This window comes from Panthera leo, chromosome A2, assembly GCF_018350215.1.
Source record: "Panthera leo isolate Ple1 chromosome A2, P.leo_Ple1_pat1.1, whole genome shotgun sequence".
Classification (NCBI taxonomy): Eukaryota; Metazoa; Chordata; class Mammalia; order Carnivora; family Felidae; genus Panthera; species Panthera leo.
The window spans coordinates 52,856,790-52,876,085 of NC_056680.1; the positions used below are offsets into that span (position 1 = coordinate 52,856,790).

General features: G+C 41.6%; 1 protein-coding gene across 4 annotated transcripts in view; it reads right to left on the reverse strand.

The window, feature by feature from the left end:
- Positions 1–9,948: 9,948 nt before the first annotated feature.
- The window catches only part of TAMM41 (TAM41 mitochondrial translocator assembly and maintenance homolog), a 51,670-nt gene continuing 42,322 nt past the window's right edge, over positions 9,949–19,296 (reverse strand). For 2 of the 4 annotated variants that reach the window (XR_006195364.1, XM_042910998.1), the window contains exon 9: positions 12,216–12,277. Coding sequence is in view for 1 of the 4 variants with exons in the window: in XM_042911007.1 (XP_042766941.1) it covers positions 12,201–12,277 (77 nt within the window). In the remaining 3 variants the exon portion in view is untranslated. Of the gene's footprint in view, positions 10,109–10,383; positions 10,523–11,227; positions 12,278–19,296 lie in introns of those variants that run through there. The other 2 variants (XR_006195362.1, XM_042911007.1) reach the window with 2 other exon arrangements.

Genomic DNA, 19,296 nt, shown 5'->3' on the forward strand with positions numbered 1-19,296 from the left:
GGGGCTTGAACTCCCAAACTGTGAGATCATGACCTGAGCTGAAAGAGTCAGACGCTTAACCAACTGAGCCACCCAGGTGCCCCAGAGAAGTTTTAAAATAAAATCATGCCACTATGCTAGTGGAGGTAACTTAATTCAGATCCAGATGTCATGATTATTTACTGAGCTCCTCTTGTGAGCTATGTGTTACTATGCATGTTGTCCCATTCAATCCTAAAGGTAACCAATGGAGCTTTTGCTTTTTTATTCAGAGCTCATGTAGCTCTATGAAGGGTTTGGGCGTCTCCCTAAAGGGGCTGAGGTGCTACTGTGTGAGGTCAGGATTAATACTAATGCAGTTTTACAGATAAGGAAACTGAGCATTAGAATAAATGTTGTCCTCAAGCCCATAGAGTAACTGGCATAATGGAAACTTGAACTTAAATCTAAGAAGCATAGTGAGAAGGGCAGAGTGCAAATGGGAATATGAACACCTACCTGGCAGGGTTATTGTAGAGAGATTGATGTACTTAGGTGAAGTGCAGGAGAGCAGGAGGTACTCAGGCAGTGTTACCTTTTTTCTCCTATGGTCCTTCAGATTTGGAGCCATTCTACCTTGCTGCTTCGTGATCACTGGGATTCTTTGGGGAAGATGCCTGTAATCTTACAGCAGATAAAAAGCTACCATTGTTGGTCAATCTGAGACTCATGCCAACCCTTGCAAGGTAGTTATCTCATTTTCCAGAAAAGGAAGCCCAACTTCTTGGAGGATAAAGGAGGGCCACTCAGCTGATAAGCAGTAGGGTTGGGATTTGAGCCTGGGTCTGACTATCCCGAGAGGCCACATCTTTCCCTTTCAACTATGTGGTGACTTTCTGAGTTAAGAAGCTTTTCATACCCATAAGCATAGAAAAATTACATATTTCCTTTTAATAAGTTAATACTGTGTGGAAATATTTGGGAATTGGAAAGTAAGGAGGCACTCTCTTCTGTCTTGCAAATAAAGAGGAAGGAGACAGAGAAGAGTGTTAGCTGCATAATCATATGGACATATGTAATCACGTGTAAAATAATCACATAGTTTAAGGTTCACATGCCAACCTGATGAAAACAGCCTGGTTAGTACGTATTTTAAAAACAAACGTATTTTACATTTATAAGTGAGTTAAACATTTCTAAAATTCTCATTCTTTTGTTGGAAAAAAGATCTTTTGCTTTTTTGGTCTTGAATAAAAATATCTGGAAAACATATGTTTGTTGTTCTAGTTAAATAAAACCATTGACATCGTGGTATTTGTGCTAGCTGTGACTGTACTCCTAATGAAAATAGTGAAAAGATGACCTCAAACCCCTCCCTGACCTGCAGAGTTGGAAATGGGTCATCTCCCAGTGAATTCACAGTTATCTGCTTCGATTAGCTTCATATTCTGGAATAGCTCCAGAATTCAAAAAAAAAAAAAACAAAAAAACAAAAAAACAAATTATTTGCAGCATCTGGTCTTCCCAAAAAGGAAACCTTAAAATTAACTCTGAGTTAAGAAAGATGCATAATAAGGTTGTGTTAAACAACTCGAGTGTGCTTACAAGAGAAAAACTTATATGGAATCTTCTATTGCAGGGATCAAATCAGGTCTAAATAAGTATTAAAGTTACAATTTAAGTGCATTTGATTAAAGAGTCCCATCAAGGTCTTTGAACTAAGACATAGACTGGAACCCTACTCACTTGGTTCCAAACAGTTTTTCAATATAAAGAACATGTAATTGGGCAAGGAACAGGGGTCAAAAACACAAATCCCGCAGGGTCAGGCAGGTAATGTAAACTAGAGTTGGGAGAGACAGGTTCCCCTCACCTGTAAGATGAAGGTAATGAAAATACAAATCTCACAGTACTGTCGTAAGGATTAAATTAGATAATGCCCGCGAAAATGCAGAGACATGGTTGTCGCTGTTAAGTCTCTGTACAAATAGTAACCATTGTTATTGCGGGATCTTTGCCCACTTGCTTTCTTTGAAGGACATCATGACTTCCTAATAAGCTCCCTTGTCTTTCACACACCCTTGACACACCCCCGTCTTTCTTCTTTCCCATCTGTGAGGAAGCTAAAAATCCGATAAAATTGCATAGCAGCATCTGAAAGACAAAAGTGAAACAAAATGGGATGTTCTTGCTTCATCATTTTCCTGAACCAGCTTTTGTGAGAGTTTACTATGGGCAAGGCATGGGTGGCTGGAAGAGATGAATAGAGTTCTTACCAGCCATCAAATGAAGAGAGAAAGAGCCTTTTTCCCACTGCAGAAAGAAACCAGTATATAGACTGTCAGAAAACATCCATGAGGGCACTGCCCAGTGGAGATACAATGGGAGGCACACCTGTTAATTTTCAACTGTTTAGTAGCATGTTAAAAAAAAAAGTAAAAAGGAACAGGTGAAATTGGTATTAATATTAGCATTAAAAGTATATTTTGGGGGCATGTGGGTGGCTCAGTCAATTAAGTGTCCGACTTCGCTCAGGTCATGATCTCACGGTTCATGAGTTCGAGCCCCGTGTTAGGCTCTGTGCTGACAGCTTGGAGCCTGGAGCCTGCTTCGGATTCTGTGTCTCCCTTTCTCTCTGCCCCTCATCCGTTCACACTCTGTCTCCCTCTCTCAAAAATAAATAAACCTTAAAAAAAATTTAAAAAAATATATATTTTGGCTAATGTTTTCAAAATAATTATTTCAATATGCAATCAACGTAAAAAAATTATTGAGACATTTACATTCCTTTTGTCATACAAAGGCTTTGAAATGTGGTGTATACTCTATACTTACATCACTCCTCGATTTGGACCAGTCATATTTCAAAGGCTCTATGGCTACATGTGTTTGGTGGCCACCATATTGGAAAGGAGGTCTATGAGACCTCTAGAAAAAAGTGCTCAAGAAAAATGTTAACAAATGGGGTACCTGGGTGGCTCAGTCAATTAAGTGTCTGACTCTTTTTTTTTTTTTTTTAATTTATTGTCAAGTTAGCTACCCTATGGTGTAGTCTTGGCTTCAGGAGTAGATACCCGTGATTCATCACTTACATACAACACCCAGTGCTCATCCCAACCAGTGCTCTCCTCAATGCCTATCACCCATTTTCCCCACCCTCCCAACCCCCCACCCTCATCAACCCTCAGTTTGTCCTTTGTATTTAAGACTCTCTTATGGTTTGCCTCCCTCCCTGTTTGTATCTTATTTTTCCTTTCCTTCCCCTATGGTCACGTTAAGTTTCTCAAATTCCACATATGAGTGAAATCATATGATACCTGTCTTTCTCTGACTGACTTATTTCACTTAGCATAATACCCTCCAGTTCCATCCAAAGCATCTGACTCTTGATTTCAGCTCAGGTCTTGATCTCAGGGTCGTGAGTTAAAACCCCACATTGGGGTCCACGCTGGGTGTGGAGCCAGCTTAAAAAAATAAAAGAGTGTTAACATATAAACATTTAATGTTTGAATGTTTCTTCTACATTATGGGGGCTCTGAAGTTTTATCAGCTGAAAAAGGTCCAGAAGGCCCTTTTGACTTCAGCACCATTCAGATTCCCTCCAGAAACACAGCAAACATTCCTCCAGCTGACAGTTCACGGTTGGGTCTTTCTGTGGGCTTTGCCACCAGCCAAAGGAAGTTGCCTTGATCAGGGTAGGCCCCACATCCAATAACTTGTTGTTGCATTAGTAAGAAGTCCTGACTGTCTTGTCTCAGTTTGGGACCACCCTGCAAAGCCACCCAGCTCCAGAGCTTCCTGAAGGAACGGCTGAGGCCCCTGTTACAGCTGCATCCCAGCTCAACTCGTCCCTCTGCCTGATCCTGCTGCCCTCACTTTTTTTTTTTTTAATGTTTAGTTATTATTATTTATTTTTATATTAAAAATTCTTTAAGTTTATTTATTTATTTTGAGAGAGAGAGAGAGAGAGCACAAGTGAGGTAGGGGCAGAGAGAGAGGGAAAGAGAACTCCAAGCAGGCTCCACACTGTCAATGCAGAGCCCAATGTGGGGCTCAAACACATGAACTGTGAGATCATGACCTGAGCCGAGATCAAGAGTGGAACGCTTAACTGACTGAGCCACTCAGGTGCCCCTGTTTGTTATTTTTGAGAGAAAGAGAGAGAGAGCTGGGGGGGGGGGAGGGGGGACAAAGGATCTGAAGCAGGCTCTGTGCTGACTGCAGAGATCCAGATGTGGGTCTTGAACTCGCAAATGCTGAGATCATGACCTGAGCCAAAGTCAGACACTTAACCAACTGAGCCACCCAGATGCCTCTGCTCTCACTTTCTTACAGGTATCACTCTTGAGAGCATGCTTCCATACCCCTCCTGCAAGTAGATTCCCTTCTCAGAGCCCATTTCCTGAGGAATCCTCCTAAAACTTCTACCCCGTGTTAGGTTGCCCTTCATAAGGACAGCAGCTGTATTAACAGACTGACATTTTTCTGTGTCATACTTGCACAAGGACCCTGAAGTCTGTGGGCCTCTTGTCAGATGATCGGCTATTTATCTGCACAAAGGAGGAAAATATGTAATCACTGCAAGTTCCCTGGTACAAGTCGCTCCAGGTTTTAGGAACGATACTTGGGTCTCCAATTTCTGTAAAAAAAGAAAATAGGGAGAAACCTGCCACCTGCCACTCAATATACAAACGAGGTAAGAGTGGATGTCACCGTAGCCCGTCTTGTTAGCCATGCTTCCTCATGTAGTGAGGTTTGTAGATTCTCAATTCAAAGGTCCCAACAACCTTTCTGAGAGCAACCCTGGGCCAGGGACAGGCTGAGGAATCCTATCTTCTGGTAGAGGACGGTAAGCAGTGTAGCTAACATCCAGGTTATCTTTGGCATAGCATTGGAGAGGGAACAAAGGGAATGTGATACCCTTTGATTTGTCTCCTTGTCCTGAAGTCTAGCTTGGCTTAAAAGATGACACACAGCTCTGGTGGGAGACCCTCAGACAAAACCCTAAATTCTCAAGCAAAAAAAAAAAAAAAACCAAAAATGTCCTACTACCTGCTCTTTGTCACCTCCTTACTTTTCCAGCCTTTAGGCTCGTTCTTACTTGCTCTTTCTCCATCCACTCAACTTCTCTCGTTCCTTCAAGACCATCTCAAAGGGTTTCTCCTCCATGAAACCTTCTTTCATTTTGAAGGTTTATATATAATTCATATACCATTCTATTTACCATTTATGTATTTAAACTTATGTATTCAAATTTAAATATATTTAAATGTATTTAATTTATAATTTAATTTAATTTATAAATAAATTTAAATGTATTTTTAAATACATAAATTACTATTTATGTATTTAAACTTATATTCAAATTTATGTATTGAATTTTAAGTACAATTCAATGGTTTATGGTATATTCACAGTTGTGCAACCATCCATCACCAAAATCACTTTTAGAACATTTTCTAAAATGTTTTTCTTTTTTTTCTTTTTTTAAGTTTATTTATTTTGAGAGAGACATAGACAGCATGAGTAGAGGAGGGGCAGAGAGAGAGAGGGAGAGAGAGAGAGAATCCCAAGCAGGCTCTGCACAGCCAGCACAGAGCCTGATGTGGGGCTTGAACTCATGAAACCACGAGATCATGACCTGAGCTGAAACCGAGTCAACGCTTAACTGACTGAGCCATACAGGCACCCCTCTTGTAGAGCATTTTCAAAAACATTTTCAAAAAGGCACCCTGCATTCCTTAGCTGTCACTCCCAAGCCCCCCATTACCCATCTCCAGCCACGGGTAACTATTAATTAATTTCTGTCTCTCTATAGTAGCATAATGTTTTCAAGGTTCATCCATGTTGTAGGATGTTGTCAGTATTTCATTATTTTTTTTTACATGTTTATTTATTTATTTTGAGAGAGAGAGAGAGAGAGAGAGAGAGAGAGAGAGAATCTCAAGCAGGCTTCACACTGTCAGCTCGGAGCCTGATGTGGGGCTCAACCTCACGAACCCTGAGATCATGACCTGAGCTGAGATCAAAAGTCTGATGACCGACTGAGCCACCCAGTGCCCCTTCAATCTTTTTAAATGCTGAATAATATTCCATTGTGTGGGATATGCCATATTTTATTTATTCATTCATCAGTGATGGATATTAGGTTATTTCCACTTCTTGGCTATTGTGGATAATGGTGCTATGCATATTCTTGTACAAGTTTTTTGTGGGCATATGTTTTCATTTCTCTTGGCTCTATAGCTATAAGTGGAATTGTTGGATCATATGGTAACTCTATGTTTAGCCATTTGAAGAACTGCCAGCCTGTTTTCCACAGCAGCTGTGCTATTTCACATTCCTGCAAGCAATGTATGAGGGTTGCAATTTCTCCACACCTTCATCAACGCTTGCTATTTTCTATCTTTTGATTATAGCCACCCTGGTGGGTATACAGTGGTATCTCGTTGTGATTCAATTTGCATTTTCCTGATGACTGATGTTGAGCATCTTTCCATGTGCTTACTGGCCATTTGTGTATCTTCTTTGCAGGAATGTGTATCCAGATCTTCTGCCCATTTTAAAACATGGTAACTTATCTTTTTATTATTGAATTATAAGTGTTTCTATATATTCTAGGTACAAGTACCTTGTTAAATATATGATTTGCAAATATTTTCTCTCATTTTTCTGTGGATTGCCTTTTCACCTTCTTGATGGTGTCCTTTGAAGCACGTAAGTTTTAAATTTCGATGATATTCCATTTGTCTATTTTTTTTTCTTTTGTTGCTTGTGCTTTTGGTGTCATGTCTAAGAAGCCATGGACTAATCCAAGGTTATGAAGATTTAGTCATCTTTTATTCTAAGAGTTTTATAGTTTTAGCTGTTATATTCAGGCTTAGATCCATTTGAGATAATTTTCATACATGGTGGGAGGTAAGGGTTCAACTTCATTCTCTTGATGTGGATATCCACTTGTCCCAGCACTGTTTGTTGAAAAAAATCATTTTTCCCTCATTTATGTCTGGGCGCCCTTGCCAAAAATTAAGAAATCAACTGAATGCATGAAACCTTTTTTGATACTCCCAACTGAATGAGGACCCAGGTCGATGGAGTAGCCTCTATCTGGAATACTGCCAGTCCTGTGGCAGAGGGAAAATGAGACATGGTAAACTCTGGACTGGCTCTTAAAATTTTGCTCAGAAGTGACACATATCACTCCCATTCCCACTTCATTAGCCAAAAAAAGTCATAAGGCCAAACTGATGTCCTTGGAGAGAAGAAAATTACTCCTCCCATAGGGTGGGGAACTGCAGGGAAGGAAAACAGATTATTCTGGGGAACAGTAATACAATTTAATCCTTCCTCACCATCCCCTGTATGACCCGACACCTTGTTCTTTTGGTGTTCTTCTGACCTGTCCATTACCCCTTAGCTTTCTTTCCCTGCCTCTTTCATGTTGGTGTTTCCCGGTGTTGTGAGCTTGGCTCTCTTCTCTTCATACTCTATAGACTTCCTAGGGGAATCTCGTCCATTCCCACAATCTACTACCTGCCAACTCTCCTAGTTACACTTCCAGCTTCTGACCTGTGTGGCCAACTGACTACTGAATATCTCCCACAGACATTCCAAACTCTGCATGCCGAGACCTGAATTTATCACTGTCTTCATGCCACCCCAAATCTGCCCCTCCTCCTGAATCCCCAGTTTGGGAAATAGCACACCATTCTCCCAGTTGTCCCAGCCAGAACCCTGGCACCTTCTTCATATTCAACCACCAAGTTGTACTGAGTCCACTTCCTGAACATCACTTGAATTCGTCCCTTTTGGTCCCTTCTCAATGAGTCTGCTCTAGGTTGCCATTATCTCTCATTTGGATGATTGGTCTTGTCCCTTCTAGTCCATTCTTCATGTTGCAGACAAAATGATTTTTATAAAATGCAAATCCAGTTTGGCCACTCTCCAGTCCCCCACTGGCTCTCCACTGCTCCGGGGATAATGATTAATAACACTAAGAGGCCTTAGGAGACCTTTTATGATCTGACTTCTGTTATTTCTCTAGCCTCACTTTTGTACAGTATCTGCCTGGCATTTTATTCATCTTGAGCTAGCTTTAGTTCCCTAAACACATTGTGATGTCTCCATTCAGGGCTTTTGAGCGAGCACTTCCCTGTGCCCGGGATAGTCTTTCCTTCTCTGCAGGGTAACTCCTACTTGTTCATAAAGCAACGGGCTGAACACCACTTAGTCCTTCTCTTCAGACTGGATGAACACTAAGTGATTGAAAGATAGTTTAGCAAAGAGATTGAGAGGCAGGACTCTGCAAACTGATGGCCCAGTTTTGAATCCTGGCTGTCATCTACCAGCTTTGAAATGGCATGCAAGGCCTAACTCCTCTGTGCCTCTGTTTCCTCAGGCATAAATTAGGGAATAGGAAGAGCCCCTATTACATAAGGCTGTGATGGGGATTAAATGAATAAATCTATGACAAGTGTTTAAAATAGCGCCTGACACTATTCTAAGGGCTCAACAAGTATTTGCTGTTACTTTTATGTATCTCCATAGCACCCTATAGTTACCCCTATAGTTAAGCATTTATTGGATGAATATAATTCCCAATTTACTTACCTGACTGCTTCACTGCATTGTAAGATCCTTAGATTTGGACAGTGTCTTATTCATTATTGGTGCTTCAGTTCCTGACACACAATATTTGTTAAATGACTCAATTAATGAATGAATGAACTGGTCTTCATGCAATGATCCCTTCTCATCTTGTGTTATGAGGATAAATTCTGTCCTCCCTACTTGATATACCGTAAGCTTACTGAGGGCAGGATCACAAGTATGGTCAACTCAGCACATTCCTTCTCCCTCCAACCCAACATTGCTTAGCAATATTGAATTAATACCAGTTGAATTAAATTCTCCTCCCTGAGAGATTTAAGCCTTTTTCCTGCTTTTTCACTTGCCATAACCTCCAATCTATTTCCACATAACCCATTTTAACCTGAAATCCCAGGGAAAGACTTTCCTGTATCTGTTGCCCAACTGTTAGAGTAGGTTAGTTATACAAGAAGGGATTGAGGACAATAAAACTCAAGTTAAGGGTTAGAAGTTACATTTAGGTCGGGTGTCCTGTAATTTTTGAAAATAATATTGAGCTGAGAGATTTTGTTCCTCATTATCTTGTAAAAGCTACTGAAATCCAAGGCCTTGTTATAATTTACCTGCATGCTGGGTGGGTGGAATAGCAGGCTTAAGTGAAAGGGGAATTAAGTAGGACGTAGAGAGGCAAGTTTTAGTACAGGCTGTCGACAAATATATGTGACCTTGGAAGTCACCGCCTCTCTGGGACTTACTTGTCCCACCTGTAAAGTGAAAGAGTATAAATGGTCTCCCAAGTTCACCATAAATTCTGACATATCATGCATCATCTCTCCAGAAGCAGCTCATTCTAGGAAGGAATTTTCTATTGTTCCACTTGATCTCAGAAGAAACAGAAATGGTGTAAAAAAAACCATACCAGGTGTCTTTAGCTCCATGGCCAGTGATAACTGATAATAATCATAGAAATAATCTGGACAATCCAGGGATTATCCACATCTTACGGGCAAGACCTGAAGTGGAATGTGATACTGGAGAATAGTCTTTTGAGTGGGACAGACCTGAATTCAAGTCCCAACTTAGCCATGTACTAGTTATGGAGCCATGGGCCAGTGGGCCTGTTATTTAACTTCTTTACCCTGGGTTTCCTTGGTTGTAAAAAACTGGGGCTCATATCTATGTTGTAGAAGTAGCCTAAGGATTAAATGAAGCAGTTCATGTATCACACCTGGTGTTTCGGCCTTGAAGAAATGTCAGGTCATTTTCCCTGTTCCGTTCAATCCTTCACTTGTTAAAAGTACTTTCACAGATACCCACCTGTGCCTATAAAACTAATTCATTTGCTCCTTACCACAAGTTGGGATTTGGAGAACGGGCATTTCTGTGGGTTAGACTAGCTCAGTAACTTTTTGGTAGGACAGTGTCTAGAGCAATGAGCATCTTCTCTGAGTCTAATGCAGTGGTATCTGGTTGTTAAAGGTGACGGCCAGCTCCAGGACAACAGAAGGGCAAGGCTCAGGAGGGAGACATGGGACTTGAAGACACATCGGCCACATAGTACCTAAAAGGAATTCATGATTGAGCTGGTAGTGCAATCCAAGACTCTGGCCATAGAGACCCCTCAGCAACCCCCCAGGGAGCTACAGAATTACTAAGAAGTTCTGTGACAAAGTATGAAGGAATATCTCTGACCACATGGACATTCTGACATTCATCTAGGCGTCACTTGGGTTCTGACATATGATTGTGGGCCAAGGCAGCCCACCAGTGTTGGATAGTGTTGTATTTATGGTCTTAGCCAACTATGTTTTCTCCAGTCTCCCAAAGCCTGCTCACCTTCGAGCGGAGTGTGAACACTCAAGCATCAACTCCTTCAGAGAGGGCCCAATGTCACCTGGCTGATTTGTGGTACAGCTGACCTGGAATCTGATCATGAGGCTATGGTCACCAAATCCAAAGCTTTTTCCAAGGTCACCTGGGTAATAAAGGGAAATGTTATCACTAGAAGCCATGACTCTCAATTTGTGAGGAAGCACTCTTTTGGGGATCAGGCCTTTCATTAGATGACTGTAAATTTTGGAACAGTGTTTTAAAGAATTCTGGACAGAAATCAAAGAAATTTCTTTATTTAAGCTTTATTTAGTTAACTGGTTAGTTTTGCAGGGCAGTGAATAAAAGAGTCTCCAAAAGACAGGTATCAGTCAAATGGAAGTAATATCAACAATAACACTACCCTTTAGTGAGCACCTATTGTGTGCTCAGTTGTGGAATAGCACAGTGGTTAAGAACACTGAGCTCGATTCAGACTATTCAAATGTTTGGATTTGAAATCTTGGCTTTCCCATCTAACTAGCAGTGTGACTTTGGGAAAATTACTTAACCTGAGCTTCAGTTTCCTCATTTATAAGTTGGATAATAGTGCCTACTGATAGTATTGCTATGAAGATAAGAGTCATGAGAAATGTTCTGCAGAATAGTAAGCGCTATCAAATTCTCACTGTTCAATACGTAAAACCTGGAGCCATGCTCAACAGTAAAAGTTAACAAGAGTTAACTAGAGCAATCCAATAAGGACACAGCTCCTTCAGGAATGAGGATTTGGGTCACCTCATCAGGAAAGGTCCTGGCATCCACACCTTCCCCACATCCCATGAGCTTGAGGGACAGCTGGCTCTTGGGTTGGAGCAAGTGGTTCAGGCCTAAGCTTATCAGCCATGCTTCTGTACTTACTGGCTCAGAGATGGGCAAGTGACCCACTTAGGGCCCATGAAACCAGACGGAGGCCTGCTGGGAGCTGCTGGAAAGTTTTCTTGCTTTTCTAAGAGGAAGTTTGAAGGAAACCCGGTCTGTCTCCCCAAATGCAAATGGGGAAGCATATAGCCCTTGAAGTTGTTGCCAGCAGTCTCAGAACTATGAGGGGGAGCCAGCCTCAGCATAAGGCCAACACCACAAAAGGCAGAGAGAAGAGTTGGAGAGAAACAGTCCTGAGCGATCCTGTCAACCTGCTGATCAAACCAACCCTGAAGCCCACCACACTGTTAGCTTTTCAGTTCTTTGAGCTAATGTATTGTTTGTTGTTCAAAGCCCTCTGCGGTGGGTTGCCTATTACTCAAACATTCCTGTTACGATAGGGAAGGCTCTGCAAGTGATGGTCACAGGCTCCTCACCCACAAGTCACTGTCATACACCTTCTAGGAGAACAAAGAGAAATGTAAAAAGCCTAGGTCTAGGAAAATGTTGACATGACACTTGTGAGCTCTCAATGGAAAAAGCCAGGTGAAGAGGAGACTTCAGAGACAGAGGTAGCCACACTTCCCTGCTTGTCACCCGTGGGCTGCATGTCCACAACTGTACGCATAATTTCTCCGTTCACTGACTCTCACGTACCAAAACGCAGACCACAGCTAAAGCTCCTATGTGAGCAGGACACAGATGGTTTTGTATGTAAAGAGGATTCTTCTCTTCTCATGGTAAGTCCTCAAAGGCATTTGGGTCTCCCCTGGATAAATGTCTAACACATACGTTTCAAAATCAAATATTATACAAACCAAGGTATCTTCAAATTCAAGCAGTGCGTCAAAGTGACAAACGCTGTTCTGTCAAAAAGGATCACTTTATTCAACTACACATAACATATATAAAAGCAAGCAAAATCAGGATGTTTTCCTCAGCCATCCTTTCCACATTTTGTGTAGTTTTAGTGAACTATAAACCACTGTTTTCTTCATGCCTAAAAGACAAAAAGAAGAGATGGTTAGAAAGTTGGGGCTTGATGACCAGATACTCTGCTAGAGCTTCCATGATATTCTCATCAGAGACCTGTCTTTGGAAGGCAGCAGTGATGGGCTGATTGGTGGGGCCCAGGAGACCCTGGGAGCCGAAGATGATTAAGGATCACCATGGTCAACATAAGGGGGAGAGATTCTGATTTAGGCATTACTGCCACAGTGACATGAATGCCAAAGGTACCTGAGTTAATGGGATAAGTGAATCTTTCGAGTTACGAGCCTATTGAGTCTATCGTCAGCCTTTGACTTCAGTAGCTCTTTTAAAAACGAGAAAGGATGGGGCACCTGGGTGGCTCAGTCGGTTAAGTGGCTGACTTCGGCTCAGGTCATGATCTCGCGGTCCGTGGGTACGAGCCCCGCGTCGGGCTCTGTGCTGACAGTTCAGAGCCTGGAGCCTGTTTCAGATTCTGTGTCTCCCTCTCTCTCTCTGACCCTCCCCTGTTCATGCTCTGTCTCTCCCTGTCTCAAAAATAAATAAAACATTAAATAAAAAAATAAAAACGAGAAAGGAAAACAAAGACAAAACGCTGCATGTAAATGGACATCCGCAGCCCCCCTTCTGACTCCCAGTGCCTGCATCCCAACCACCCCCAGTTCCCTGCCACTGTGTCACTGAGTACCCCACCGGCCTGCCCAGAACAGGTATCAGTTCCATCCTTCTCCGTCTGTTCACTCCATCCCCCTTTCAGATTCCTTCTGCAGAAGTGCCTTCCTGGACGCCCCAGGCCGATTCAGATGCTGCTCCTCCTGGTCCCACAGCACCTGTGCTGGTCATGCGTACAGCACTTACCACACTGCGTGGTGCTTGTCAGTTTACTGAGCTGTCCCTCTGCCTAGACTGGGAGCTCCTTAAGGACAGGGAGCATGCCTCATTTGTCCCTGTATCCCCATCATCTAGTACAGTGCCTGGCATATGGCAGGTATTCGGTAAACGTTTTTGAAATGATGTGACAGATGCACCTCATCCAGATATGTGACCTTCTAGCTCCCCACCTACTTAATCACAAGTACCTGATGAAACTGGAGGAGAGGCTCTCTGGGGGCCAATGGGACAGAAGTAAAATGGGATAGAATAATGGGATGCTATTTGTCTGTCAGATCTAATAGGATCCAATTTGCAGACGGTATTATGGGCTCAACTTCCTTTGTGCTGAGGATGAGATCATTTAGTCTGTGTTTCAGGGTGTGGCCCAAAGATCCCAACAGTCTTTTTCATCATGAGATACAAATTGTGGTGTGTGTTGCAAGTCTGAAACACACACTTCTGACAGTGCACCTTAAGCTTTGTGGATGAGTAATAGGATTAACTCTGGAGACTCCTACTATGGGGGTTTGAGTGGTCTCTTGAAAATACCTGGGTGTATTACCTGGAAGCTGCCCAGTCCACTCAGAACCTTCAAAGAAGCTACTGCAGGCAGTGGTGGGTAAAAAGGCAGCATATCAGGAAAATTGTTAGCGAATACTTCTATAAACTCTGGCCCAGCTTTTCTAGTGATTATTTGCAAACTGACATAGCGTAGTCAAGAAACTCAGAGCTCCTTTCTCTGCCTCCGCCTCTTTTAATTTTCTCCCTGGAGCAACCACTTTGGTGAACCTCACCCAGTTGAGCATTGAGACTGGAAACTTATTACGTAAGGTTCTTTTTTTTAATATTCCAGCCGGAGCCAATCAAGACACTAAGCAGAACACAGGTGGTGCATACAGTAAGGTTCAACATAGCAACCCCAGGGCATTGAGTCACAGCTAGAGGAAGACGCATCAACCATGGTTAAGTCCCAGCGCAACTTCACAAACCTTACGTACAGACTCCTTGGAGCATAACATTTAAGGTAAATACCTAAAGTACATGAGCGTCACCATGTAGCCATGTTTTGCTGCTACTGCACAGAAACCTCTCTTCGTTGAAAACAGTCTCTCCCTTTGATGGCTCTGACAGAGTGAGTCTCAGAAAGACTGCAGGAGGGAACTGTGTTAGAAAGAGCACTGGAATAGGAGTCAAGAGACCTGAAATCTAGTTGCAGCTGGACCACAAACTTACAGTTTGTGACTCACTCTCTCTGCACCTTGACTTTCCCATCTGCAAAAAGACTGGTTGGACTAGTTCAGGGTTCTCTAACAACGTCAGTCTGTAGGAAAGTGAGGAGGAAACTGTAGGAAAGTTTGCTGTCTGTGTGCACGTGTGCATTTCTGTGCAGAGTGTGCAGTTTTTGTCAGATTTTCACAGGGAGCCAGGATTTGCAGAAGGTTAAGAACCAACAGATTGGAACAAAGAATTCTTTCGGCCTTAATATTCTAACTGCAGTTCAGGTAGAAGAATAACAGTGCATGAGGTTGGGAGTGGGCAACATTTCCTAAACAGGGCACAAAAGCTGCTCCCATAAAGGACATTGATAAACTGGGCTGAAAAAAATTAAGAGCATCTTTTCATCCAAAGATACCATCAAGTAAAGGATCTATACACTTAAAATTATAGAAAGCTTATAGAAGAAATTGAAGAAAACACAAAGAAATGGAAAAATATTCCATGCTCATGGATTGGAAGGACAAATATTATTAAAATGTCAATACTACTCAAAGCAATCTACACATTCAATATAATCCCTATCAAAATAACACCAGCATTCTCACAGAGCTAGAACAAATGATTCTAAAATTTGTATGGAACCAGAAAAGTCCCCAAATAGCCAAAGTAATGTTAAAAAAGAAAACCAAAGCTGGAGGCATCACAATTCCAGACTTCAAGCTGTATTACAAAGTTGTAATCAAAAAGAGACACAGAGATTAATGGAATAGAATAGAGAACCCAGAAATGGACCCATAAATGTGTGGCCAACTAACATTTGACAAAGCAGGAAAGAAAATGGAAAAAAAGACAGCTTCTTCAGCAAATGGTGTTAGGAAAACCGGACAGCAACACAGAAGAATTAACATGGACAACTTTCTTACACCATACACAAAAATAAACCCAAAATGGATGAAGACCTAAATGTAAGACAAGAAACAATGAAAATCCTAGAAGAGAAAATAGGCAACAACCTCTTTGACTTTGGCCACAGCAACTTCTTACTAGACATGACTCTAGAGGCAAGGGAAATAAAAGCAAAAAGGAACAAGTGGGACCTCATCAAAATGAAAAGTTTCTGCACAGTGAAGGAAACAATCAACAAACTAAAAGGCAATTGACAGAATGGGAGAAGATATTTGCAAATGACATATAAGATAAAGGGTTAGTATCCAAAATCTATAAAGAACTTATCAATCTTAACACCCAAAAAACAAATAATCCAGTGAAGAAATGGGCAAAAGACATGAATAGACACTTTTCCAAAGAAGTCATCCAGATAGCTAACAGACATGAAAAGATCCTCAGCATCTCTCATCATCAGGGAAATACAAATTAAAACCACAAAGAGATACCATGCCACATCTGTCAGAAAGGCTAAAATGAACAACTCAGGAAGCAACAGATGTTGGTGAGCATGTGAAGAAAGGGGAATACTTCTGCACTGCTGGTGGGAATGCAAACTGGTACAGCCACTCTGAAAAACAGTATGAAGGCTCATCAAAAAAATTAAAAATAGAGTTACCCTGTGACCCAGTAACTGCACTAGTAGGTATTTATCCAAAGGATACTGGAGTGCTGATTGAAAGGGGCACATGTACTCCAATGTTTATAGCAGCACTATTGATAATAGCCAAAGTATGGAAAGAGCCCAAGAGTCCATCCACTGATGAATGGATAAAGAAGACGGATAAAGAATACCTAAAGTACATGAGCATCACCATGTAGCCATGTTTTGCTGTTCTGTATATATACAATGGAATATTACTCAGCAATCAAAAAGAATGAAATCTTGCCATTTGCAATAATGTGGATGGAACTACAGTGTATTATGCTAAGCGATAAGTCAGTCAGAGAAAGACAAATATATGATTTCATTCATATGTGGAATTTAAGAAATAAAACAGAAAGGAAGGAAAAGTAAGGTATAAGCAGAGAGGGAGGCAAACAATAAGAGACTCTTCAATACAGAGAACTGAGGGCTGCTGGAGGGGTGGTGGGTGGGGGCATGAGCTAAATGGGAGATAAGCATTAAGGAGGGCACTTGTTGGGATGAGCACTGGATGTTATATGTAAGTGATGAATCACCAAATTCTACTGAAACTATTACTACACTATATACAATTAACTTGGATTTAAATAAAATTAAAAAAAAATACACCATCAAGATAGTGAAGTGACAACCACCACGTGGGAGACTTTCGCACTATGCATATCAGACAAAAGACCTGTATCCAGACTTTACAGAGAATTCAGTAAGAAAAGGTAGACAATTCAGGGGCACCTGGGTGGCTCACTCAGTTGGGCGTCCGACTTCAGCTCAGGTCATGATCTCACGGCTTGTGAATTTGAGCCCCACATCCAGGTCTGTGCTGACAGCTCAGAGCCTGGAGCCTGCTTTGGATTCTGGGTCTCCTCTCTCTGCCCCCCCCTTGCTCGTGCTCTGTCTCTCTGTCTCTGTCTCTGTCTCTCTCAAAAATGAACATTAAAAAAAAATGAAAAACATGAAAAGATAGACAATTCAGTAGAAAAATGAGCAAAAAAACTAGAATAGGCACTTCACAAAAGAGGATATCCAAATAAACATGGAACAAACGCCCAGCTTCGTTAGCCATCAGAAAAATGTAAATTAAAACTCCAATATGATACCACTACTCACCCCTCAGGGTGCCTAAAATGAAAAAAAAAAATAGTATCAAGTAAGGAGGAGCTGCACCAGGAGCTCAGTTAGTGGGAGTGTAATTTGGACAACTATTGGGTAGTATTACCAAAGTTGAACATTCACATACTTTATGATCTTGTAATTCCACCCCTAAGTATGCACCCAGGAGAAATGCACAGGTTTGCTCACCAAAAGGCAGGTACAGAAACATTCACAGTGGCACTACCTATAATGGCCCCAGAGTGGAACCAACCCAAGAAACCATTAACATAGAGTGGGTAAACTGTGGTATAATCATACAGTGGGCTCGTGGCAATGAGGATAAATGAACTATTGCTGCTCCCACCACCATGTTGAATCTCATTGATCTAATGGGGAGTGAAAGACACAGGAGACTACATATTTGCTTAAAGTTCAAAATGGGCACAACAGAAGCATGGCATTGGAAGTCAAACACTAGTTACTACTGGAGGAACAGTGACCTTGACTGGCACATCGTCTGGGGGATGGTTCTGTTCTATTTCTTCATCTGGGTCTAGGTTCATGAGTGTTCACTTTGTGAAAATTCACCAAATTTCTGATATATGCGTTTTCTGTACATATGGAGATCTTTTTTCTACTACCAAAAGCCTCGAATCTTTGATTTATTCGGTCACTGAAATACACTGAGCCAGTATTTATTGAGCATCTATATAATACTAGACACCGAGCTAGCTGTTGGGAATACTGGTATGGACAACAGTTATGGTTTCTGCTCTTACAGTTTACAATCCACAGAATTCTACTTGGCTTACCTTAAGTCTACTTTTGGTTTCTGCTCTCTTTCTATAGAAAAGGATGGTGATTTAGGAAGTCTGTATTTAGAATGTGTCTTGGGGGAAGACATTTAGAACCACCGTCATTGTCTTTGCTCCTTCTCCAAAGGATAAAGATGGAGTATCTCTTTAGATACCGTGTCTTTAGACAGATTCTTATCTACCTAAAGTGAGTCATTATGGATTTTGATTAGTATCTAAAGTCAGACCTGTTTTGGAAGCATATAGAAATCTACTTCAACATATGGCTCCTAAGGTTTTACTTCTGTTGATTTCTAGCTTGTTCCATGTGACCTGCAGCAAAGTTACTCACATGTAAGACCATGAATCCCTATGTGACTTTAAACAAGACGGGTCTGATGACAGACACGGTTCTCCAGGAAGCAATGTGAGGCAGAGACAGGAGTAGGTTGTGAGAGGGCTCTCCGTTCCCATAATTCTACTTTTCAGATATTTATGAGGGAAAATCAGCAAGCCCCCAAACAGTCTTCCAATTATTTTCCAACCATAGACATTATCTACGAAGAAAATCTCTTGAAGCAGAAGTACAACTTATTTTAAGGACTCTTGGGTTAAATAATAAGCTGGAAAAAAAAAACCCGTAACTATTATACGTTCTTCTTATTTAATATGTAGGTACCAAAAAATGGAAGAAGTGTTTTAGTAATAAGAAATCAGAAGCAGAGGATAATCAATGATCATTCTATCATGTTCCAGGAAAGGGCTGGTAAGGAACCCCTCAGGTATGTCAGAAACTTTTTAGGAACAAGACTAAACCTGTTTTGTTAATTCAGTTGAATCCTTTGAAGCTAGAGAGGTAAATAGGTATCTGTCTCCAGAGTCAATTATGACTGACCAGGAAGTGAAGTGGGGAAAAATAAAGCAAGATTTCAGAAATTAAACTCATCATCCTCCCTGACTGCCCCCACCTCTGGGAATGGCAGCAACATCCATTGCTTTCCAAGCCAGAAACCTGGGAGTTCTGTTTGACTCCTCTCTCTCCTTCACTTCCCATGTCCCTCCAATCATCTGGAACAGGTAACTTGCCCTCTCAATATTGTGTACATCTCTCCTCTCTGCCTGCAATGACCTGAGTTCAGACTGCCTAACTCCTCCACTGACTGGCTGCAACCAGAGCTAATCAGTTTCCCGAGCAATAGCTTTATCTCCTTTCCCTCTCTTCTCTATTCTCTGTAGCCATCGAGGTCTTGCTACAATCCTTCAGTGGCTTCCCTCTGCCCTCAAAATAAACTCTGAATTCCTCTGCCTGGCTTTTCAGGCCCCCCTTCACTGGCTTCTGCTTACTTCTCATCACTATATTCCACCATCTCTCTCTTATTCCCATACCAGAATACTGAAGCAGGTTGTTAACGGGAAGGCTGCTGCTGATCAGCATATGACAGATTGTGGGGCGCCTGGGTG